The sequence below is a fragment of the Myxocyprinus asiaticus genome, chromosome 25 (assembly GCF_019703515.2).
Source record: "Myxocyprinus asiaticus isolate MX2 ecotype Aquarium Trade chromosome 25, UBuf_Myxa_2, whole genome shotgun sequence".
NCBI classification, from domain to species: Eukaryota; Metazoa; Chordata; class Actinopteri; order Cypriniformes; family Catostomidae; genus Myxocyprinus; species Myxocyprinus asiaticus.
In genome coordinates, this window is record NC_059368.1 from 7,082,501 (window position 1) to 7,109,212 (window position 26,712).

The 26,712-nt window shown below is 38.1% G+C and overlaps 1 protein-coding gene across 1 annotated transcript in view; it reads right to left on the bottom strand.

Annotated features, from left to right (window-relative positions):
* LOC127415588 (poly [ADP-ribose] polymerase 1-like) overlaps positions 1-25,743 on the bottom strand; it is a 32,117-nt gene extending 6,374 nt beyond the window's left edge. The window contains 19 exon segments of the mRNA XM_051654358.1: positions 7-130; positions 474-630; positions 781-879; positions 996-1,124; positions 1,209-1,249; positions 1,252-1,330; positions 2,491-2,574; positions 2,671-2,684; positions 4,065-4,307; positions 4,578-4,718; positions 8,498-8,669; positions 8,792-8,968; positions 16,194-16,310; positions 16,605-16,689; positions 22,840-23,049; positions 23,352-23,356; positions 24,121-24,236; positions 24,357-24,519; positions 25,292-25,743. Of these exon segments, the coding sequence (XP_051510318.1) occupies positions 7-130; positions 474-630; positions 781-879; positions 996-1,124; positions 1,209-1,249; positions 1,252-1,330; positions 2,491-2,574; positions 2,671-2,684; positions 4,065-4,307; positions 4,578-4,718; positions 8,498-8,669; positions 8,792-8,968; positions 16,194-16,310; positions 16,605-16,689; positions 22,840-23,049; positions 23,352-23,356; positions 24,121-24,236; positions 24,357-24,519; positions 25,292-25,414 (2,279 nt within the window). The 5' untranslated portion in view covers positions 25,415-25,743.
* Between the last annotated feature and the right edge of the window lie 969 nt (positions 25,744-26,712).

A 26,712-nucleotide genomic window follows, 5' to 3' on the forward strand; every position in this document is an offset into this window, starting at 1 on the left:
TCTCACATATTTCCAAGGGCAACCTCTCCTAACAGAATGAGACCAACTGGATCAGCCTGGGAAGTGTGACAGTAGCTGGCGCCCTTTGACACCATGTCAGCAAAGTAAACGCCTTTGCCAAACATGTAACCTGTCTGTATTGAAGATAACATATATGAATATCATGAATGAAAACAGAAACATTTACTCTACACATAATCAATATCTTGCTCATGAAATATTTTAGAGAAAACTAGAAAAATATATATTCTCAAATATAAATGTTCATTACTTTTCTTAGGCATGAAAAAAAAATATATATTTTTTTTCAAATGCCCTGATATTTCCAGGTTTTTCCATAACCGTGTGGAACCCTGGATCTATCTGTATGCATTATAAAAGCAAATGTGCTACTTCCTCTTATAATCCAGTAATTAATCACTGAGAAGGTTTTCAAACCAGGAGCAGCTAATAGCGCTGGAAGGCCCAGAAACTTATCACAGGAGCCTCGGGAGGAGCGATACGAAGACCTTGAGACAGGATACCTGCGTAGTTGGTGGTGCGGGAGCCGTGCCACAACAGCTGTCGATTTGGTAATTCTTTGAAAGGGCAGTAATGCTGATACTCGCCCTCCCTGTCGATTTTAAAGATCTAACAGAGAGGGAAAAAAAGAAGAAAAAAAAAAAGATCAGGACAAAAATAATGATCAGGTATAACTGTGTTCAGACATTCAAAAATCCTACAGTATGTATTTTGAAAGAAACTATTTATTCTGTTGAAACTATGGCAGCAAAATCTTACCTCCTCAACATCGAGTGTGTAGGTGTTGTGAGTGGCAGCGTGTGTGTTCTTCACATATTGTACGATAAGCTGAGCCTCGTCTGACGATTTGTCCACCACCTAGAAGCACAATCAATAGCAATCATGTAATAGTTTATGGTGCTTAAAGAGTTCAAAGATCAAAAATATTTTCTTTTTTCAGTCACTGTACGAGATGAAACACAAATGCATTTTACCTCAATTTTGGTTTTGAGTTTCTCATAGTTGATGTCAATAGGATCTTTCTTATTGTCCTCTACTCCGCCCCGTAGCAGGCTGTAGGCCACCTCAATGTCCAACAGGTTGTCCAGCATTTGCACTTTTTGCTATAATGGAGATGCAACAGGTTTGAGTATCGCAATGGAATTGTTGCCATGACAATGCTTTGATGGGTTGTGTCTAAGCCATACCTGTACGTAGTCCAGGTTACTCAACAGTGGTGGTTTCTTCATCCGAAGTCATGGGGTATCAGTGTGTAGAAACGATTGGACAAGTCTAAGATCAGTGGTTGTGAAGCGTTATCTGCCACAGCCTACAGAAATGAAAGCGAACAGAAAGTTTTGTTTGTTAGGAAAATGGAGACCATATCTGAACTTGAACTGTTATTTATAGATAGACTGAGTGAATAATTATAGGTGTATATAGCAACAATGGTTTCAGTTAAGAAGAACTGGACCTTTAATGAGTAACCAGTGCTGTTTGACTCCAGTCTGAGACAACTAGTGCATTTTTCTCATTTAAAAATTCGCAAACTAAAAATGTCTTAGTATTTGGTATGCTGTATTCTTTTAAAGTCATGTTTATCAAAAAAAAAAAATTTTCAATGTGATCTTAGACATTTGGACCACACTGCACTGGTAGTTCACCCAAATGAAAAATTCTCTCATCATTTACTCACCCTCATGCCATCCCAGATGTGTATGACTTTCTTTCTTCTGCAGAACACAAATGAAGATTTTTAGGTTTAATCCATTTCTTCTGATGCAATCAAATCGATTTTGAGTGAGAACAGACCAAAATATACCTCCTGTATTACTATAAATCTAAACATCAGCAGTCTCCTTAGCAATCATGAAAATCATTCCAAGCACTAGGAAGTATAAGCTTGAAAACATGATCACCAAGGAGACTGCTTGTTAAGATTTATACTGAAAAAGCAGTCACATTTTAGTTTGTTCTCACCCAAAATCAATTAGATCGCTTCAGAAGACATTGATTAAACCACTGGAGTCTTATGGATTACTTATGCAGCATTTATGTGCTTTTTTGGAGCTTCAAAGTTTTGATCACCATTCGCTTGCATTCTATGGACAAACAAAGCTGAGATATTCTCCAATAAATCTTAGTTTCTATTTGCCGAAGTTAGTTAGTTATACAATAGGATGGCATGAGGCTGAGTAAATGATGGGAGAATTTTCATTTGGGTGAACTACCAGTGCAGTGTGGTCCAAATGTCTAAGACCACGTTGAAAATCTGGGCATTAAAATAAAAATTTTAAACAAAGAATTGTATTTATTTATTTATTTTTACAAAGAAATATTATGACAAAAAAAAAAAAAAAAAATACAACATACCAAATACTATGAAATTTAGAATTTTAGAATTATTAAATTAGAAAAATGCACTAGTGGCCATTTTTGGGTGAACTATCCCTTTAAGATCCAGCTTCAGGAACCATGGAGAAGACCAACCTGCTGGACCTCACTCAGGAGGGAATAGGCACTCTGGATCTGTCGTTTACTGAGTTTTCCCAAAGGCATCTTCAGCAGGTCAATCTGTAAAAGGAAATTACATCTAGTTACAATCACATCACATTCAATATCTTTAATGCCGCTCCAAAATTCTCCTCTTTTCACAAACTATGATTTAACATGAGAAATATGAGCTATATAAAAGCACCAAACCATTTCCACAATGGAATCAGATGTGCAGCTCATTAGTCTGAAATAGAATAGTGAAAACACCTCAAACTCCACCATGGCTTATATATATATATATATATATAGCCAAAAGTATTCGCTCATCTGCCTTTAGACGCATATGAATTTAAGTGACATCCCATTCTTAATCCATAGGGTTTAATATGACGTCGGCCCAGCCTTTGCAGCTATAACAGCTTCAACTCTTCTGGGAAGGCTTTCCACAAGGTTTAGGAGTGTGTTTATGGGAATTTTTGACCATTCTTCCAGAAGCGCATTTGTGAGGTCAGACACTGATGTTGGACGAGAAGGCCTGGCTCGCAGTCTTCGCTCTAATTCATCCCAAAGGTGCTCTATCGGGTTGATGTCAGGACTCTGTGCAGGCCAGTCAAGTTCTTCCACACCAAACTCGCTCATCCATGTCTTTATGGACCTTGCTTTGTGCACTGGTGCGCAGTCATGTTGGAACAGGAAGGGGGCATCCCCAAACTGTTCCCACAAAGTTGGGAGCATGGAATTGTCCAAAATCTCTTGGTATGCTGAAGCATTCAGAGTTCCTTTCACTGGAACTAAGGGGCCAAGCCCAGCTCCTGAAAACAACCCCACACCATAATCCCCCCTCCACCAAACTTCACAGTTGGCACAATGCAGTCAGGCAAGTACCGTTCTCCTGGCAACCGCCAAACCCAGACTCGTCCATCAGATTGCCAGATGGAGAAGCGTGATCCGTCACTCCAGAGAACGCGTCTCCACTGCTCTAGAGTCCAGTGGCGGCGTGCTTTACACCACTGCATCCGACGCTTTGCATTGCACTTGGTGATGTATGGCTTGGATGCAGCTGCTCGGCCATGGAAACCCATTCCATGAAGCTCTCTACGCACTGTTCTTGAGCTAATCTGAACTTTGGAGGTCTGTAGTGATTGACTCTGAAGAAAGTTGGCGACCTCTGCGCACTATGCGCCTCAGCATCCGCTGACCCCGCTCTGTCATTTTACGTGGCCTACCACTTCGTGGCTGAGTTATTAGACTTTTCTGTCATTGTAACTGAGGGCAAAATAATATTAACCAATAATATCATAGCCAAACATGTTACACCCTATTAAAATCAAGTCCCATTCTACATATCCTATTTCTTGGCAAATTTTCTCGGTTTAACTCAGAAATACATCACATTATGGGAGTTAAACATGCTGATAGTGATGTTTTGTTTTTGTCTTGAAATAAAAATATATTTTAAAGCTTTTGCTTGTCTCAGGAGTTGAAAATCTGTTTAGTATTCAGTTAAAATCTCGCTTTGAATTTTTGAAAAATTAAAACAAAAATGTAAATGCATCTGAATTTCTAACCTTCTTCCTCTTTGACTCTGCCTGTGCTCTTTGAGGAATGAGCTCCACTGGACTTGGAGGCCGCAGCTGCAGCTTGGGACTAGACTTTAACCTCAGCGCCCCAGGGAGAGATTGCATGCAGGGAGATGAGCTCCTGAAAGGCCTTGCTGGACTCCTTGATGTCAGTGAGGAAGTCATCTGCCACCACACGCACACCTGCATCCCTCACCTCCTCCATTTTCTTACTCATTTTCTCAATCTCCTCTGAGACACAAGAGGAACAGAGTGGATTATTAATAAGTTTCAAATTGACACGTGCCAACAACAACAAAAAAAAGATGGCAAAAAAACAAAAGGGACAATAACATGAACCCACAAGTCCAAGCAGAACCTGGAGAATGTGTCCATATATGATGACAAGTGATGGCTAATTTATATTATATAGATCAAAATAATGTCAACAAAAGTAATGCTCATAAATTATTGGAATGCAGATACACAAATGCATAAAAACCACTCCCCAGTATCACTCACTCTTGCTGCTGAGGCAGAGAGCAGCTTTATTGGCAGTGCCTGTGATTTTTCCACCCAGCTCTTCCACGGCAGCTTTCAGCTCATCTTTGTTCTTACGGAGTTTCCCCACAGCCAAAAGCTTAAGTCTCGTCAGAGGCTTATCTGCAGAAAACATTTAGACCAAAACATCCTTTTAAAGTAATAAAAATAACCAAGGATCACTTACTTGGGCTTTGCAAAATTGTATTTGTTCTTAGACTAATTTAGCACCTTGTGGCCCTTAAAAAGAAATATTTTCGGTTATTTACAACTTCTTTGTCTTTGTTGAAGATGCTACAGAAAATTTCAAATAATCCCTCAGTAAAAAATGAACAAACTTGCATATCAACTTGCATGTAATAACTATCACTGTTTCTTACACCAAACATACTGTATATGTATGTGAGTATATTGGGGCTGTCAATTTAACGTGATAATTCAGTGCGATTAAAAAAAAAAAAAAAAAAAAAAAAAATTATATTATATTATATTATATATATATATATATATATATATATATATATATATATATAAAAACACGTTCAAAAAAATGTACGCAATTAATCATGTCCCCAGACCTTAAAAAGGTACCACCTGTTTTATAGCAGGGGGTGGTAAGCGAAACTCCAGCTGTATGTGCAACGTGCAGCCATATAGAAAACAAACTAGGGGTTCACCGATCGATTGGCCAGCAATCTAAATCGGCCGATCTTCCTCTCAAATCTGTGATCGTGCCTAGATTCAGTGCCGATGTTTTTTTTTATTGTTGCACGCACGACATCACACATACACTGCTACTCTAATGAATTAGTGCTTGCTCAGCCCTCGAAGCATGACACTGCGGCCACTGAAGGGTGAGTTATTAGCAAATAACCGAGAATTCATGAATTTACACTTTCAGACATGCTGTAATTAGATGAATATGCCGATTTGTTTTAAAAATGTGTATGAATTACATGTGCATGAATGTTAAGGTGCCCATTTTCAAGAGTCATTGCGGCAGTAATTCTGACTCTGTACAGTTCGACACGGAGAGGACAAAGAGAATTCAAACAGATGTAAAAATGAATTAAACTACAAATAAAGATGCGATTACACATCTGAGTATACGTGATGTTGCTTGAGTCAATGGTCAGATGGTGTGTGGATTGATAGTCTGTCCCAAATGGCACACTTGATGTGGGCTTGTGGTCTCGTGGCCTTCATTTGCGCGTTCCCGTGAAGTCCACGAGACCGTAGGGTGTCCCATTTGACATTTTAGTGCTCAGAGGGATGCTCACTAGCTCCCTTATTGCACCCTCATTATGGCTGTCAGCTGAGCCCGCATCAGCATGAGCTCCACACCATACTACTACCCAACAGTTGCCAATGCTGATCCTCTCGACCAGTCACATCGGACTGGAATTTCTGTGCTGGAGGAAAAATCATGAAGGACGAGGCAATGTCAAATACGGATTCAATATTGATTACAATAATCGTTTCAACTGCTTTTCTTGTGTTTATATTAATATATTATATTAGAGTCTGTGTATAACTGGTTCAAAACTTTGTTTTAATCAACTTTTCAGAGATATGGAATTACTTCTATTCAGTTTTTATTTAATAGTTTTTCTTGGGGAAGTTTTACGTTCATAAAAGTAAGAAACCAAACACCAAACCTTTATTATTGTTGTTTCAAAGAGCATTTTAAAATTATTATGAGTATCAAACATATCACGACAGAATGTCCCTGCACATAGCTGTAGCTTGTAAGATTGCTTATATTTATTTTACATTTTTGCATTTGGCATTTTGCACTTATTACAGGGACAATCCCCCCGGAGCAACCTGGAGTTAAGTGCCTTGCTCAAGGACACAATGGTGGTGGCTGTGGGGATCAAGCCGGCAACCTACTGATTACAAGTTATGCGCTTTAGTCCACTACACCACCACTCCACTCCGCTATATTTATTGATATAGCAATGTTCGATCTACCAGTGGGATACTGTTTATACCTGAAGAAGTGTGGCTGTGTGCATTTTATAATTATTTTTGCAATCTGTGGCGGTGTGTGAGACGTATGTTCTTTCTACACATTTGACTGTGTTTTACCATAAGTCTGAATCATGTTTATTTGTTCTCTAAGTATTTAAAATGATGGGATTTTGTTGTTGTTAAATGTGCACTTTGTTTTTCAGAGGTTCTTGATTAATATGTCTAATGCTTTATTAAAAAGCACACTTTTATACGTATCTGCAAACACAGTACAGTTGAAAAACTGTACAGTTGAAAAAAGGGGGGTCTTGTTAAAGTGCAAAAAGTAACACGTAAAAACATGCAAATGTCATTTTTGTTACATGCATCTATCAACATATGTATTGTTATTCTATTATATTTAGAAACATATTTTAAGTGTACCCTTATTGTAGAGACTTTTTTGTTTTGGCATAACAACACCAAAGCATTAAATTCGGGTGACTTTGTGAGAAGAATAAAAACATTCTTATTCTTATTATTTTATTTAGTATGTATAGCATTTATGTAACTATTGGCTGAAGCATTTCTAAAAGAGGATATTTAGACTATTGTAAGAAATTACCATTTCTATTAAGGGGCAACATTTTCAGGGGGGCCTGGTTAGCTCAGCACTATTGACACCGACTACCACCCCTGGAGTCGCGAGTTCGAATCCAGGGTGTGCTGAGTGACTCCAGCCAGGTCTCCTAAGCAACCAAATTGGCCCGGTTGCTAGGGAGGATAGAGTCACATGGGGTAACCTCCTCGTGGTCGCGATTAGTGGTTCTCGCTCTCAATGGGGCGTGTGGTAATTTGTGTGTGGATCGCGGAGAGTTGCATGAGCCTCCAAATGCGGAGTCTCCACGGTGTCATGCACAACGAGCCACGTGATAAGATGCACAGACTGAAGGTCTCAGAAGAGGAGGCAACTGAGACTTGTCCTCTGCCACCCGGATTGAGGTGAGTAACAGCGCCACTACAAGAACCTACAAAGTAGTGGAAATGTGACTCTACCCTCCCTAGCAACTGGGCCAATTTGGTTGCTTAGGAGACCTGGCTGGAGTCACTCAGCACGCCCTGGGATTTGAACTAGCGAGCTAGCGAACTCCAGGGGTGGTAGCCAGCGTATTTTACCACTGAGCTACCCAGGCCCCATTTCACAACATTTTTAAGTCAGGCTCTGTATTAACGAATTCTGTGAAGAATATAAAGCGACAAATACAGTTAATATACAGGAAAAAAAATCAGTTTTGTGCCATACACTGCAACAGTAAGAATACTTTACACCTGGTTTGGAATGTTCGCACTTCAGAGAAACGTGCCGCGTCTGTTAAACACAGAGGCGGTGGTGTGCACGCCTTTTGCCGAAAGGCGACTAGTTTGCAACTCATGCACCCTCATGGACTTGCTGACTAGTGTCCGATCTGTCTGCACTCGCTTACATCACCAAAGTCTGGATTCGGAGGAAGACAAGGGCTTAGGGTGCCATTTGGGACAGGGCCTGAGACAGTTTGCGCGCTCAGTGTCAATCAAACATGCGCGTTCTCCGGGAGCTCTCAATCTCTCATCATCCACTCACCCAGCAAAATTTAGTTAGAACCCCGATTTAAATATGACATATGTTTATCACAGTACCACTAATAACATTTTAACCCTCAATAATGGCACCGTGTTTTAACGTAATTGCTTAATAATTAGTGATGTGTTACAACAAAACATCAAATATGGTAAATAAAAGATAAAAATGCATGATTGTGTTCAAACACAGCTGGAGTAAACGAAAAAACTTTTATTTATGTGTAAACTATTAATTTAAGTCAATTTAACCAAGAATACTCAAGCGGCATGCTCAGCAAATGATTAACTTGAAAGAACACTAAATAACATCTGTTTCTCGAATCACTGACCTACAGGCCCCTCAGCGAGGTTATTACTGGTGGCGGTACGCATGCTGGGGGCGGCTGAGGTCGCAGTAGCAGCAGATGAGGGGACGGGGGCTGCAGAGGGGGTCTCTTTGGGGAAGACACGGTCCTCCCGTTTAAACTTAAACATCTTCAGAAATGGAATCTCACTGAACTCCTGTGGAAGATTAAATTTGACAGGACATTTTACGACTACTTAAATCGGAGTAAATCAGAGCTTGTCACAGTTAATTCACCAGTTTACAGGAGTGACCGTACCATATCCATTGATCTACATACCTTAGGAGTGACCCAGTCCTTGCGATCAGGAGTCTGGGTCTTGAATACACACTTGGTCCATGTGGAGATGTCTCCAGTGCAGTAGTACGCAGAACTCTTAAACACAAGCTGCCCTTTGCATGTCTCACAAGGCTTCAGGGACCCAAAGGCCATGCAATCTGACAGACAGTCTACAATCTGTCAATCAGATATCGGTATGAAAATAAAACCTGACAGGAATCTACATGAACAAATATAAACATACGGAAATGATACACTCAAGTCAATGCAATAAAGTTTAAAGGAATGTACCAGGTTCAATACAATGCTGATTAACACAAAAATGAATTTTGACTCATTGAGGTCCCTTGTTTTCTTAAAAAAAAAAAAAAAAAAGAAGCAAAGATCGAGGTTATAGTGAGGCACTTACAATGGAAGTGAATGTGGACACATTTTGGAGGGTTTAAAAGGCAGAAATGTGAAACGTATAATTTAAAAAAAAAGCACTTACATTAAGTCTTCTGTTAAAACTTGTATTATCTGAGTTGTAAAGTTGTTACATTTTGTCATTTTTTATATATATTTTATTTATCACAGTTTTTATACAAACATAAAACAGATCAAAGTCTCACAAAATGTATACAAAAAGTATGCTATACATAAAATAAACACACAAAGGAAAAAATAACCCCCCCACCCCCACATAAGTGCCCAAGCAAATTTCAACTCTTAAAAAGACACCTAAGGAAGGGGCCCCAGATTTTATCAAATTTTTTTTAGAAGCATCGACCTTAGAAAAACGAATCCTTTCAAGCTTGAGGGCAGCAACCATTTCGGCCAGCCATTTATGAAAACTGGGTGGTAAAGTGGACTTCCAACTCCATCAAGATCACCCTTTTAGCCACCACCATACCAAACATAAGAGACAATTGCTGAGAATGTGTCAATGCTAATATAGGGTCAGAACATCCAAGCAAAGCTAATTCAAGATCTGGACTGATATCTTCTCCAAAAACATTCGAGTACCACTGAAAAATATTCATCCAAAACTCAGAAATCTCAGGGCAAAACCAAAAAGTATGAGCATACGTCCCATCTGAGCTCTTGCATCTATCGCATAACGGGGAAACTGAAGGGTAAATTTTTATTGAGTTTAGTTTTGGTATAGTGTAACTTATACAGTTTAAAGTGTTGCATAAGTTGTAATCTTGCATTAATAGAGCAGGTATGAATTCGCTTCAGTCCTTCTTCCTAAATCTCGTTTGAGATATTAATTCCAGTATCATTTTCCCATACTACTTTGAGGTGATCTGAAGACACCGCAAAATGAGAATCAAACAAAGAAACAAACCGTGTCACCAAATGTTTGTCCATAGGAGGTTGACCCAAAAGGTCATACATATAATGATCCTGAGGCAAATCCTGAAACTCAGTAAAAGAATGTTTTATGTAGTGGCGCACCTGTAGATATCGGAAAATTTGTGATTGGGAAAGATCAAAGGTTTTATACAAGTGTTCAAAAGTGGCAAATTTTCCATCTATATAAAAGTCCTTAACCATGGTCAGTCCTTTGCCTCTCCACAGTTTAAAATACCTTATCCGACTGACCAGGCAAAAAATTATGATTATCACAAATGGGCAGGAGCCCTGAAGGACACGTAATATTCAACGCGGTCTTAAATTGATTCAAAATTCTAATGGAATTGAGCACAACAAAATTTTTACATTGTGATGTCCTTAAAGATACAGGGTTGGAAAAAAGAATAGCAGCTAGGGAGCTACCAACAACTGACCGAGCTCCAAGTACAGCCACTTGGGATGCATGCCTGTCAAGTTATCGGCAGCTTGATCGCTAATCTGCCAGAACATCATAGCCCTGGCATTAGCAGCCCAATAATAATGATGGAAAACAGGTAGCGCTAGACCACCCAACTCTTTCGGCTTCTGCAAATGGGCCTTAGAAATTCTATGCACAAAATGACAGAATCTAATAGTTTAAAAAAAAGACTGTGGCAAATATATAGGCAGGTTCTGAAAAAGATAAACAAAGCGAGACAGAGAGACCATTTTAATAGCATTGACCTGACCAATTAAAGATAATGGAAGAACCCTCCATTTATCAACAGATATTTTTAACTTATTTATGGCTTCTGTGAAATTTAGACTGAAAATGTGTTTAAAATTTTTAGGAATAACTAACCCTAAATAAGTAAAGTGATCCTCTGCGATTCTGTAATGACCTCAGAAAAGTTAATGACCTCAGAAACTGAGCATCCAGCCCTTCACCCAAGGGCATGAATACACTCTTCTCCCAATTAACAGAATAAGCAGAAAAAGAGCCAAAAACCTCAAATGATTCCATTAAAAATGGCAAAGCAGAAGTAGGATCACTCAAATATAAAAGCAGATCGTCCGCATATAAGGACAGCTTAACCTCAGAATGACCACGATATACCCCGAATCTCAAAATGATTACGAAGATGGATGGCCAGGGGTTCTAAAGCTAGATCAAATAACAGTGGGCTTAGACAACAGCCTGTCGTGTACCATGCTGAAGAAGAAAGAAAACAGACCTATCTGAATTAGTAAGAATTGCAGATTTAGGGGAAGAATAAAGCATTTTTATGAATAGTTTAAAACTGTCACCAAAGCCAAACCGATCAAGCACAGAAAACATATAACGCCATTCAATTCGGTCGAAGGCCTTTTCAGCATCTAAAGAAAGAACCACTGCCTTAGAACTCTTACTCCGATTACAATACAAAATATTTAGCAAGCGACGTGAATTAAAAAATAAAATCTTCCTGGGACAAAGACAGTTTGATCTGGGTGAATTAACAAGGCCACATGTTTATTCAAATGGGTGGCAAAAATCTTGACAATCACTTTTTGATCACAATTGAGGAGACTTATTGGCCTGTAAATAGAGGGCTCTGTAACATCTGTCTTTTTTCTTCAAAAGGCATATATGTGCCTCATACAAAGAGTCGGGAAATATTTTCTTCTCAATCGAATGATTTACCATTCTAAACAACAAAGAAGCGATTGCATTTGCATTAGCCTTATAGAATTCCACACCGAACACATCAGGGACTGTGGCTTTCCCATTAGAGTTGTTAATTGCCTCTAAAATTTCACAGAGAGTGAACGGTTCCTCTAATTCCTCTCTGGCACATTCATTAAGTTTTGGACAGTCCACTGCATCAATAAATTAGCACCCTGTAACATTCAGCTCAGAACAGGTGGAAGAATAAAGATGCTTATAAAATTCAACAAAACGATTATTGATTTCTTTAGGATGTGTTAATAAAGTACCATTCTGAGATTTTATTTGATGAATGGCCCTACTAGCCTGCGCACCCCTTAGTTGCCAGGCAAGAAGCTTATCTGCCTTATCTCCCAACTCAAACTGTTTTTGTTTAATTAATAAATTAGAAACCTGACCGCTCAAAATAGCGTTATATTCATATTTCAACTTAAGAATAGCATTAAGGTCACTCTGAGCTTTAGATGAACGAAATGTTTGTTCTAAAGACGGAAGTATGGATTCTATCTCAGACAGACGCCTACGCGTCTCCCTCCTCAGTGAAGATTCATATGCAATAATATGACCTCTTAACACTACTTTACAGTTTTCCCACAGACAAGAATCTGAAACATCCCCCTTGTCGTTGGTCTCCAAAAATTGGCTTAAACACTCAGACATATAAGATTGAAACTGTATATCCATTAATAATTGAGGATTGAAACGCCAACAATACTGCGCTCTTGGTAGTGAAATTTTCAGACCCATAGAAATAGGGCTATGATCTGAAATTAGATTATTATGATATTTGGACTGAGTCACCCCCTGAATGAGTTTGGAGTCAATAATAAAGTAATCAATACGTGTATAGGATTTATGAACATGGGGAAAAAAACGAATAAATCACGAGCAGTCGGGTTAAGTAATCTCCATATATCCACAAGACTCATAGATTTGATCAAATTATTTAAAACACCTACGGACTGAAAGGAGGAGGAACTTGTGAAGAATGATGATCGAGATGAGAATCCAAATAATAATTAAAATCTCCAGCAATTATCAAATTAGTCGAGTTAGTATCTGGAATAAGCCAGAATAATTTCCTAAAAAAAAAAAAAAAAAAAAACAGGATCATCTATGTTTGGCCCATACATGTTAACACGTAATCGGGAAATTATTAATGAATCCGGATGCAATAATATATCTTCCCGCAGGGACCGACAACACAGAGTGCATTCGAAAAGGAATTGATTTCCTAAGAAGTATAGCCACACCTCTAGCTTTAGAGGAAAAAGTGGCTTGATAAACTTGTGAGATCCAATTTGCCCTAAGCCGCATCTGTTCGCCGGGTCTAATGTGGGTTTCCTGAAGAAAAATAATGTCAGCCAACAATGACTTCAAATGTGCAAACACTTTTCCCCTCTTAATCAGGTGCCCCATTCCTCTTACATTCCAACTGACAAATGTAATATTCACTCCAGCATCGTTATTACTATTAGTAATAGTGCCACTCATACGACATCTTCAAAAACATACCAAACACAAAATCAATAATAATTGTAGCAAGAATCAAAAAACAAACAACTCACGAACTCCCCACAGCTGCCCCAGGAACCGAAGCAGCAAATATTCCCCATCGTCTCGTAGACAACAAGAGTGCAAAGTGAGGCTAACTTAGCTTACCTTAGCCCCAAAAGACACACAAGGATTGACCAAAAAAAAAAAAAAAAAAACTTCTGCTCTCCACCACGCAAATAACCAGTCGTCTGAATCACGTACCACAATGAAAATTAACAAAATGTTCCAAAAATAGTCCACTTCTGTTAGTCGAGGTCCATACTCAGGCCAAGCTGAGTAAAGTCATACATAGAAGCCGAGAACATCCACAAACTTCTTAGCCTCTTCTGGCGATTCAAAAGAGAGCTCCCAACCGTTATAATGCAGCATCAGTTTCGCTGGAAAACGCAGGGACCACTTCAACCCAGCCTCCCGTAGAGCTTTCATGACTGAGCTGAAGGCACGTCGCCACACGGCCACCTCCGATGTATAGTCAGGGAAGATGTGAATCTGCTTTCCTTTATATTCCAGAGGAAACTTTTCTCGGCTCAGATGAAGGATTAAATCTTTATACCGATCATTATGGATCTGTGCGATAGTGGTGTGAGGTCTCTGGCCTTCAGACGGTTTGGGTAACAGTGCCCGATGAGCTCGGTCAATTTTCACAGGTTTGGGGTAGTTGTCTCGGCCGAAGAGCTCAGTAATCAAGTCCGAAATGAACACTGAGGGGCGCCCCCGCTCCTCTCCTTCGCTTATTCCCACAAATTTGAGATTCAGCCTACGAGAGCATCCTTCCAAGACATTCAGTTTAGCCTAGAGAGATATCTTTTCCGCACACAAATCTTCACACACCTTTTAAACTTCTCCGAGGCGTAAATCCATACTGTTCATTGCACCTTCTATCTCCACCATTTTTTGTTTAACGCCGGCCTGTTCTGACTGCAAGTTCAGCAGCGTGGCATCCAACACATCCAAGCGAGCACTTAAAGCTTGTCCTCTATCTCCTTGGGCACCGATTGCGGCAAGTATTACGTTCACATTTCCCTGTGAGATAGAATCACCTGGGTTGGCATCCTCCTTAATAGCTGCAACGGTTTTTGAAGATTTCTTAGACGAAATTTTGCGGACACAGAATGAGTCTGCGAAATGACGAAAATCACGTTCAACACACTTAAATTTCACGAAGTACTCAAAACAACTGACAAAGGGTAACTCTCAAAAAGTCATTATCAACTGTAAAGTGGACTGATGGTACTTTAATTACAAAGACATTCAAAATCTAGCATCAGCAGAGAGGAGCTCAGAAAGAAGCGACTACTCCATGATCTGCGTGCATGCGCCCCCCTGTATTGGCCATAACTTTATCCAGAAAATGTTAGTAAGTGATTTTATCACACTAAAATCATGTTAACATATTGTTTATGTCTTGTGTCTATACTTTTGAAACAGTGAGTACTTTAACGTTCAAAAATTGGCCCCCATTCACTTCCATTAAGGATGGGACAATATGGTTCTCTCACAATTCGGTTCAATATTTGATATGAGGTTCACGATTCGATATTATCTCGATTCGATATGATAACACTTAAATGACACAATATGGCAGAATTTTTTTGTTTTTTAAATGCTTGCGCAAAATGCACATAATTTCTCATCAAAATAAAGTTCTTTAATACACAATATAAATGCTCAAAGTTTAAATAAGTGTTTCTCATATACCTTTCAATATAAGATCACAAACAAATGAGCCTTCAAAATTAGTGGGCTAAATTCAGGCTGATCAGGTGCAGAACAAGCAATAGAGCTGAACAGAACCTGTCCCGAAAAAGTATGTGAAAATGTTTAATTTTTAAATTATTTTTTTCTTTATTATTATAATCACATTTTAACTTTTTAAAAATATAAAAATTCTACATTCTATCAATTAATATTATTTCTTGAAATTGTATATATATTAATGATATGAGCAGTCAATGTTTGAAATAATGTGTACAATTTACAATTACATTAAATTTACATTTATATGGATAACAAGCGCTATAATGATACTGTCACTTTAAGAATTTAACAGACTGACACAGATGTTGCGGTTCATTTGAGATGAGAGAGAAGTCTCAGTTTTTTAGCGCATCCGCGCTATTTGTGATTCAAATGAATATTTCTTTTTACCTTTTTAACTGACTGTAAAGAACAGAGAGGGTATTAAAACACACATTATTCAATGAAATTGTAGTGCGGGATCTCATCTTTGCACACATATAACACAAAAGAAATGGTCCGTTTGAATCTCAAGCACTTTTCAACAAAAAAGGCGGGTTTTTTTGTGTACTGACATTTTTAAGGGCTAAAGTCAGGCACTTTAAGCACTTCAAGGACCTTGTGTGAACTCTGTAAACAGTGTAGAAAAAAAGCGCAGTCGGGGTAAAATCAAGCAATAGAGAGATTATGATGTTTGACGGGTCATTTTATTTATGATCACATGGACAGAAAACAATGTTTCAAATTTCGAAATATTGAGTTTTGCCTCTATATGGTTTGTCATTTTATTTGGTTCGCGATATATCGAAATTCAATATATCGTCCCATCCCTTACTTCCATTGTAAGTGCCTCACTGTAACCTTGATTTTTTAAGAGGTGCCAGTCAAAATAAATTGTGTGGATATCAATATTATGCCACAAATGCGTCGATTGAGCTTAACCCAGAATATTCCTTTAAGTCAAAGATTACACTTGATATAACCTTAACCTCTAGATAGATAGATAGACAGACAGACAGATAGACAGATAGATAGATCCTAGTCAGACACAATGAGTGCCGTTTTTCTGAATACTATCCTTACATTTGACTCCCCAGAGGGCACTTCCTGGTTGTTAGCAATAAGCAGTTCCTTCATGTCATTGACAGAGCAATATTTCTTCAGTTTGTCCTTAATTCCCCAGATCAGCTGACTTTGTTCCTAGAATCCAACAATATTTTTTTTTTTAAAAAGCAAGCATTTTCAGACTAATACATTTTCAAACCATATACGGTAATCATTAACTAACAAAGCAAACAGCCAAAAATTGAGAGCACACGCTACAATTTAAATCCTACTGAAATCTCAGGCACATCTGATCTAATGAAATCCAATCATCAGGCCTTAAACTGTAAATGACAAAAGACGTAAGTTTACGTTAACTGGTCCTTTATAAATTTGTATGCCAATCAAAGTCATCTATAATCCACAAGCCTAAAGAAAAAAATCTAAGACCTTAAGTTTTATCTCGAGTTGGTCATCTTCTTTCTTCTGTTTCTTAGAGGCTGCTTCACCGTCTACATCATCTGCCTTTCTTTTCCTGAGAAAGAAACACAGAGAAATTAAGAAACAAGAGAAAATACACTTCAAAAATACTATGGTGGTACCAAGGCACAGTGATGGTTTCAGATGGTAATACCATGATACTCCAAGGTACTTTAATGAATAGTATGATATTACCAAGATACAAAATGTAACATGGTTTTACCATTACCAAAAAAAATCCATGGTATTATCATAGAACATGTCTTACTACCATGGAACAATGTAAACAAAAAATACTTTGTTAGTACAGTAATCAATGGCTGTATGCATGGGCCTAAAATCAACGACTATTAAGAGGCAACATCGTACTTCACAGTTATTTCTTTCTAGATTGAAATTACATACACGTCAGAACAATAATTACTTAAATGCTGCAACAAACTGGACTAATTAGTATTTAATCTCAAATTCGATTATTATATTAGGTGATAGTACATTTTCACTGTAAATAAAACAAACACCCTGATCCATGATTCTATATTTTGATGCAAAATGTGAAAAAAATAAAAATAAAAAACCATCATGTGGTCACATCTGAGCCTATGTTATAAACCCTGTGGTCCATCTATCAGTGGACCTCATTAGAAGATCACCAGTTCTCTGAGGCACAGTCATGTCTGGATACACTCCTCCATCCAGCGGTTGTCATAATACAGAAGGTTAATCATCTCATGACAGATGAGACACTTAAGCTGATCACATCATCACTGTGCCACTTCTTTCCCTGCGCTGCCCATATTCCCCTCTAGAATCTAATTAATGTTCATTAGGGTGCCAGTAATGGACACCAGATGACAAATCAATGATCCATAGTGGGGAAACACAAACAAGAACATTCTTCCCATTAGAATGAAAGGCTTATAAAAGTCCCTGTCACAGATAAAGGTAAAAAGTGAGAGGAGGGAGAGCGGGACTAACTGAATATGTAAGATGCAACAGCCTACATTAAAAGACATCAGAACAGACAGAGAAATTGGTCTTTTTTTAACACATTTAAAGAAGACAAACGCACTGGCAGAACACAGAGGCAGACACCAAACAACTGGTGACATCTTACAAAATTTGGAGTGTGGCATGATTGTTGGTGCCAGATGGGCTGGTTTGAGTATTTCTGTAACTGCTGATCTCCTGGGATTTTCACACTGCTGTTCAATGACTTAAAGATGCACTCAGTAACTTTTGTCTTTGTGTCATCTTGGACTTACATTGACATTTAGAGGCTTGGAAGCAGCATAGTTTCAAATCTATAGTTTTCAGTTACAGATGCCATTGTAGAAATGAGTGAAATTGTCAAATAACAGGACGGTTACTAATATTAAGCAAGTAGTATTCGGCTGGTCCCCATGTGCGGACCCTCTCCATGTAGAATAAAACAGCTTTTATAAGGTTACAGATATGACTGGAGTCATCATTTTAATGTGAGAGGTCATTATTTCCTACATACATTGCAAAATTACAATTCATGTCTTTAGGAGTTAATCTTTCTTACTGAAGAAAAAATTACTGAGTGCACCTTTAATACATTATTTTAATAAATGTTTTACCTTATTTTGAGATCAAACTGAAAGTCAAGACTTAGCAAAGGCAAAAAAGAGAAATCACTTTAAATGATTTGCAAAGCTTTAAACCTTGTATTAAATAATCATTTCCTGTTCTTCCTTGGTTTCACGTCTTCAGCTCAAAATTAACAAGTCCATCGCCAACTTCACTTTCTTTCCAACTCTACATCAACACAACCTTTATGAATGCCACCTATTATGAAAACAGCACCTTTGCACAGTTCACCCCCGGCCTAACAATTGGCGTGGCCGCTACTCCGACCCAAATGCAAGTTAAACTCACCCAAGCCATCACTCCAACAACAGCATCGTCAAACATTCTGGCATCTATAAACCTTCCTTACATGATAGCCGAGCTCAAAATTGCCCTTCTGTCCACAGTGGGCAACTTGCTGGTTTGTGTTGCGGTGGGACTCAACAGAAAACTCTTACCAACTATTTCTTGGTGTCATTAGCAGTCGCGGAAATCTGTGTGGGTTCACAATTCCCTGCGCCTTTATGACGGATCTTGGCATACCACGGCATACTCTGTTTGCTCATATTGTCAGTGCATATCATGCTAACCCAGAGCTCCATTTTTAGTCTGCTGGCAGTCGCAGTGGAGCATTACGTGGACATCTTTATGCCCTTCCAGTACCACCAACTCATGACACCTCGCAATGCAATTCTCATGTTGTGCATCACCTGGATGCTGGCGTTTCTGAACGGTCTGGTGCCATTGATAGGCTGGCACAATCCTCCGCCTGAATCAGGCTTCTGTTTCTTGATGTTGGTTGTTGATATGACCTACACGGTCTACTTTATCTTCTTCACCTATGTGCTGACACCGCTGGTGGTGAGGTTCCTCATCTACGTGCAGATCTTCGAAAGGGTTAAACGTCAAATGAGAAGGATCACGGCAGAACAGGCCAGTGCGACAAATACAGAAGCAGCGAAGATGAAGAAAGAAATGAAGATGGCTACTTCGCTTTTCCATGTTCTCTTCCTTTTTACATCCTGCTGGATTCTGCTACATATTATAAACTGCTTCCTGCTACTCTGTCCATCATGTCCTAAACTGCTGATAAACTGCTATTATCAGCCATTATACTTTCCCATGCAAACTCTGCTGTTAACCCTTTCCTCTATGTCTACAAGGTGAAAACCTTCAGGAACGCCTTCAAGTCAATCTTCCTGCGCTGCAAAGGCATCGGTGTTGGAGAGGAGCAACATGACGGAGGCGGCACCAACACACAAAGACCATGAACACTAACTCTTAGGACTGGTTGCCCAGAAACAAACCGTGTCTATTCCTAGAGTAAAGACTCAAATTGATACAGGAAAAAAAAAAAAATAAAAAGTTTAATCTGAGTTTAAATCTATTTGTATATGCTACTCGTATCTTTATATTTCCAAAACAAAAGTCTTTAATTTGAGAGAGAAAAAAAAATAAAAATAATAATAATATATATTATATATATATATATACACACATTATTGGACAATATTTCTCTTAGGGCTGAACGATTTGGACAAAACAAAAATCTAATTGCAATTATTTTAAAAAATATTGCTATTCAAATTTGTACTGTAATATCATTAACAAAAAACAAATTATTCCTTTTGATCAAAATTACACTGTGGGCAAACATGCTCTACTGCCAATAGAAATAGTGTTCAAGAAAGGGTATTCACAATTGAGTCCTCTTAAAAAGAACCAGACTAAATAAATAACAAATACAGTGAAACATAGAGGTTCACACCATCTTCACTGTATCTGTTCACAGTGTATCTGCTTTTGGACACATTATGATCTCAGTGGTCTCAGTCCACTTTCATCATCATTTTTTGGAACCCAATAAGAAGTTAAGTTTGTATTATTAGTAAGAAATTTTAATGGAACTATATATTTACATAATATTTACAACAATAATAATAATAATTATTATACAGTACCATATTTACGTAAATTTTCTTAACCTTAAATCTGAAGTATGTAATTTCCGCACCACTGGTGGCACCAAACAGAATTGCAAAATTAAACTTTTTTTCAAAACAGCTTTCTGAATACGCCTCAGTCTGCCATGGGTCAAACAAAGAGATAGTTCAACCCCCAGCTTATGCCATTGGTTGAGTAACGTTGCTGGGGCGGGTCTAGGCGAGTCACTCAAAACAGAGCAATTTTCAAAGTGTCAGAAAGACAGTGCTTACAGTTTTTGAGAAAATTAACTTATGAATGGCTTACTAATAGTTGTCTCTGCATATTAAGCTGGGGTAGGAGAAGGTATTTTAAAGGTGCACTCACCCTGCGTCTCAATTGGCCCACTTATACAACGCCCTTAGAGTATCTACTTTTTTTCTGGAAAAGTGCACACTTTTGAGTGTGTAGCTAAAGAGTGTGCACGTACTGAGACGTACTATCATGTCATAAAATTGTGCCTTAAAACCACAGACCGCTTGGTCACATAGTCACATGTACCCTGCAACCACAACGACCTGTCAATCATCCTGTTACAGTTATCATGACATACACGTTCCTCATTTAATTTTTACTATTGTTCATTCATTATTTAATTTATGCTACCCCATAAGTGCTGATGAAGATCGCTGGTCTTTTGTGCGGAGATCCAATGATGTATGCAGTATTCAATGCAAGCCAAAATGATATATTTAGCTATCATTATCGCCATTGAATGTGTGAAGTTCACAAATCTAATCTAATATGTAAAACATGACGTAATTTTTTTTAACAAGTTAATATGAGCTTATGATTCACAATCATAGAGTATAAAATGTAGTTTTATCTATCTTAAATGTTATAACCAATTCAGAAAGACAGAACAATTGCATGACACTGTGCTGGATCACTATTTATTGTTTTTGTCTTTTCAAGCATCACATATGATTACATCATTCACCAGTCCATTGAAAAGGAATCTCTGCTATATTTCAGTGTGATACAATAAATGGCAAAAATAAAGTGAGAACATACAATTGTGTTAATTTGATTCATTCTTCTGTTCCTACCGTGTGAACAAAGTTTCTTTTCACAGCGTTTAACCATTAAACTTACGTGACGCTTAAGATGTGGAAACATTTAAGAACTGATGAAGCGCCATTGTCGCCACCATGTTTGTATTTTTTCACGTTTCACAGTTGTAGTTCTAAAGCAAACCATCAAACTCCTCTTCGTCGAGCGAGGTATTGTGGGCAATATTAGCAACACACTTCGCAAATCTACCGGAAATAGTAGACCATCCGGGCTACTTTGAAGCCCTTTTCTAAACATACTAACATTTGAGACATACTAATTCTTATCTCATATACTATTTAGGGCGGATAGAACGCACATTGAGATGCAGGGTCAGTGACTTTTTGCTAATGTCATTTCGGACTTACAGTGACACCTAGTGGTGTGGATGGAGCATCATTCAAAATCCATTGCAGATGCCATTGTATAAATTCACTTTTCACAATCAGCCATGATTAAATTAATCCAACAGTGCAAGTGTCCAATAACAATATGGTTAGTGACATTAAGGGAGTAGTATTCAGCTGGTCATGTGATCCTAAAATGGCAGCCCCCATGTTTAATAAAACAGCTTTTATAAGGTTACTGATATGACTAGAGCCCTCATCTCATGCGAGTGCTCATGATTTTATACATATGTTTCAAAACTACAATTAATTTAAGAGTCAAACGTTTTAATAGTGAAAAAAATTTAGTGCACATTTAACACTGAAAAAGATACATATTTCAGCATTAACTATTTATTTAGTTAAATCACATTACGTCATTTCGCGATTTCAAATTGTTCCAATGAACTGTTCAGCCCAAATATCTATTTTTAAAAATAATCTTTAAAAAGGTTGTTTTGCCAAAAGCAATTTCAAGACGATTACATTTAAACCATGCAAAAATGTATATTCAAATAGAGTGAATCACAGTTACCAATTTTGCTAACACAAACAGGTTATATTGACTTGTAAATGTAGATAAAGCTTTAAATGTGAAAATCTTTACCTGTGCTAGTAAATCAAAGCCACAAAGCAACAGGAGACCTTCGATTTCAATAAGAGAAGGTGACGTCCGGCGACAGGAGTGACAGAATGTGGGCGTCAAGAGACGTGACAAAGTTGCCTGTTAACTGATTTCTTATCATTTGAAAGACATACAAGAAATTGTCTGCACTGAGTTTGATTCATATATTATTAATGTATTAAAAGATAGTTTTTATTGTTCAAGATATGCATTAAGCACTGCTGCAGTTTATATAAAAAATCCCCATAAGAATGTTCATCTTTAGAGGCAGATCAAATGATTCCTTGTCGAATAAGTATGATATATTAGCTTTACCGACAATATATCTCATCTGTGATCAGATTTTCTAAAGCTATGGCCAGTTGTGCAGCCGACCAAAACGTTAGAGTGACCAGCTGTAGGAACGCCCACTAGCATCACAGAGTGCAGAGCCTAGTGACATCCAGCGACAATGTGAATGGGGTCTTAGACAGATGAACCATGTATCAAATACACAATGGAGAGGAAAACAATCACTAGTTTCAGGTCATAAACTGTATAAGAAATGTAAATATCCTGTGCTCACCCTTCATTCTTCACTGTAGGGAGTCTCTTCTTCAGCTTCTCCTTGTCTTCTTCTCGTAAAGCAGCAAAACCTTTAAGCTGGGCAGCACTGTACTCTGGCTTAAACACCAGTTTGTCACGGCGGCTCACAAAGCAGCCCATATGGTACCAGCGATCTATCAGACCTAGCTGAGGCTTCTCGGGATCTACTGTCTTCTTTGACACTTTGGTCCTGAAGATCAGCAGGAAAGAACACATTTTAAAAAAGCTTGCCTCAGTGGAGCAGACAAGAAAATCTGCATCTTGGTAACTAAACTGCTGTGTTTAAAAAAATTATTTGAATAATGAAAGGCAAGGCCTGTTTCACACCGCATGTGCGAGTGAAGAGAATGTCTGTTAACAAAACTAACCAAATCCAGACAATTTAAGCTGTTTAAATCTATACTTTAGGGTTTGCATTCAATGTAAATGTGATCCTCCTCCTCTTATTAAAGGGATAGTTCACCCAAAAATTTAAATTCTCTCATCATTTACTCACCCTCATGCCATCCCAGATGTGTATAACTTTCTTTCTTCTGCTGAATACAAACAAAGAATTTCAGCTCTGTAGGTCCTAACAATGCAAGTGAATGGATACCAACATTTTTAAGCTCCAAAAAGCACATAAAAACAGCATAAAAGTAACCCATCCAACTCCAGTGGTTAAATTCATGTCTTCAGAAGTGATATGATAGATGCGGGCGAGAAACAGATTAATATTTAAATCCTTTGTTACTATAAATTCTCCTCCCTACCCAGTAGGTGGCGATGTGCACTAAATGTGAATCGCCAAAAACAAAAAGAAGAAGAATGTGAAAGTGGAGATTAATAGTAAAAAAGGACTTAACTATTGTTCTGTTTCTCACCCACACCTTTCATTTCGCTTCAGAAGACATGGATTTAAACACTGGAGTCTTATAGATTATTTCCATGTTTCCTTTATGTGCTTTTTGGACCTTCAGAATTCTGATCACCATTCACTGGCTTTGAATGGACCAACAGGGCTGAGATATTTTTCAAACAAATCTTAAATTGTGTTCAGCAGAAGAAAGTCATGTACATCTAAGATGGCAAATGTTATTTAAATATAAGTAAATGTTGAGAGGATTTTCATTTTTGGGTGAACTATTCCTTTAATTACTTTTTATGATGCTTATAAGAGTTCTTAATGGCTGTCTCAATAACCATTTTATCATTTATGGCCGTTATTAAAAGGAAATACTCAATGTAGTGCGGTGTGAAACAGGCCTAATGCAACTCGTACCTTTTTGATTTTCTGATCACACCCCTTGCAGGTGCTTCTGTTTGATTTGGCGTACTCCACTGCAAAGTCATTCAGTGTCTTCTCACCTTTAGCTGCTTCCTTCTGCTCTCCTTTCCCTGAAAAGCAACAAGGCTTACTGAATTAAGACTCATTGCTTTGCTGCCCATGTGGCAAAGTCAAAGCAAAAGTGCTTGGGTGATGAAAGAAAATTACTTTATCTGAGAAACAATAGTCACCTCCGGTGGCACCGCCAGTCTCAATGGCCTTCTTGACTTTCTCCTGGTCATCCCAGCGGAGGTCAGTAAATCCAGATATGTAGGCAGTTGACTGTACTGCAGCCCGGAGCCAAAAGCAGGAAAAATGGTGCCAATGAGGCACTTTTCCATCAAACATTGGAGACTGGAAAAAGAAACCAAAAAACATTAAGACTGATATCTTGTTGCAATGTTCAGTATCTTTATGGATGATTACAAATATATGTGACAACGAAACAGATGCAACCCAAACACAACACATTATAACCACTACTCAAGGAATCTGTAAGCTGATCATAGCTTTTGTTTTCAAATAAAAAAGTCTGTGACAAAAGAGTCACAGCAGACAGCAAACTGGTCATTTTGGGTCATAACAGCTGATCATTTACACTAAACTGAACATATCTAAGCATATATTTATTATGTGTCGTGTTGATAACTTTCTTATAGTCAACTGTATGGTATAACGGTGTGACAAACATTTCCCAGTGTTTAAGTCATGAATCCAACTATGAGAATTCTGTGTGCTTGGACTTCTAACCAAAACACAGACATCATATGACCATTTTAAACAGTTTATTTGCCCATTGGCCTTTATAGTTTTCAATACAGTTCTATAACAGCCTCGTTGCTATGGTTTCTTCACCATAAGAGCAATTAAAGCTTTTATATTTCATTCTCCCTTGCTAAATGTGCAACATGCACAGCTAAAAGTAAATGTTAAATTGACTTTTGATTCATTTCATTGCAGTGAAACCATTTAAACTCCTCCTAGGCCTTAGACACATTCATGCATGCACACAACTGCATTGATTGCAATGAGTATTCTCGTGCACATCTGCAAAATAAGCCCAATCATTCCAAATAAAGATTTTTATAAAGGCAGTATTGGGACAGATTTGCACATGATTCCTCACCTGTACCATGATGGCCATTCTCAGCGAGTCCTTAGCAATGTTTTCTTTGCATTTCTTGCAAGAGGCGCGTCCACTTTTTGCATACTCGGCTTTGTAGAGCTTGTCGTCTTGTGAATCAGCCATTTCTGTGGTTATACAGTGAAAAGTGTAAAGTTTGCGGTTTAATTCTGGTCAGAATGGCAAACAACTACAATACAATACAATACGTGACAGCGCTCAGCCAGCGTACAGAGGCACCCGCGCAGAATACCAGACCAAAGTAATAGAATCCGCATTCCTCTAGAGCAGGAGAGAATCTGTGCAGACATAGGCTGTGTCTCGTTTGGAAGGATGCGTCCTCTGGAGGTCTCATTTGTCGGATGCATACGTCATCGAGGCTGTCTCGTTTCAGAAAAGCGAGTAGGACACTTCGAATGCGACCTTCTTTCACGAGGATTCGGAGGATGCATGAGCTATATCCTTCGTGGGCACTCACAACCCACAATTATTTGCTTCAACGGAAGCAAGGAACGTTAATTCCCAAGTTGAAGTACCTCAGTAGATAGGTGCAGAGTATATAATATGTATAATTACATTAAAATATAATTAAAATAAAGTATTAGACTAAAAGTACACCTGTAAAATCTATTTTCTTTTCTCTTTACATCATTATAACTCTCCTAAAATGTACCTCATATTCCCTTCCAGAAGGACTTTGTTCCCTTCTCACTCAAAGCGCTCGCGCTTGTTAAAGAATGGCGTGCTGTCATAGCAACCATGTTACGTTTCGTTTCCGTTTGTCCTAGGAAGGCCGTCTCGTTTAAATGAGGCTTGTTTAATGGAGGACACTCGGTATACTGCAGCCTTCAAAGGACGCATCCTACCTAGCACGCAGCATTCGAAACGAGACACAGCCATAGTTAATCGAGGTCCTATCCATCCTTGATACTTTGAAGTTTAAACAGACGAACTGAATGAACAATTCTAGTTTAATATTTCGAATTTTAAGACACATAAGTCGACTTTGGTAAGAAACAGTGGTGTTAGATTGTTGGTGATAAGTTGTTTGTCATTTTAGATGTTCTTTACGAAAATGAAGTATGGTAACATCGTTTCTTCCAAACATACCATAGTAACTAAACTTATTGGCACTACTGTAAAATAAAATACATAATAAATTAATAAATTACATTAATATGAGATCTCTCTCAGAATATATTTTTTTTCATTTCTCATATTATTTTTTTTCAGTGGCGCTCAGTACCACAATCACATCAGAAATTAAATTTTCCTCGATCTTTTCACATGTAAGAGGTCATTGTACTATAAAAACGCACTGTAAGTTTCAGAACTCACTATCTCGTCATTGCAGAAAGAGCATTTGTTGAAACCAAGCTGCCAAAACAACAGGTTGTCTACTTCCTCCACATTGTGATGTCACA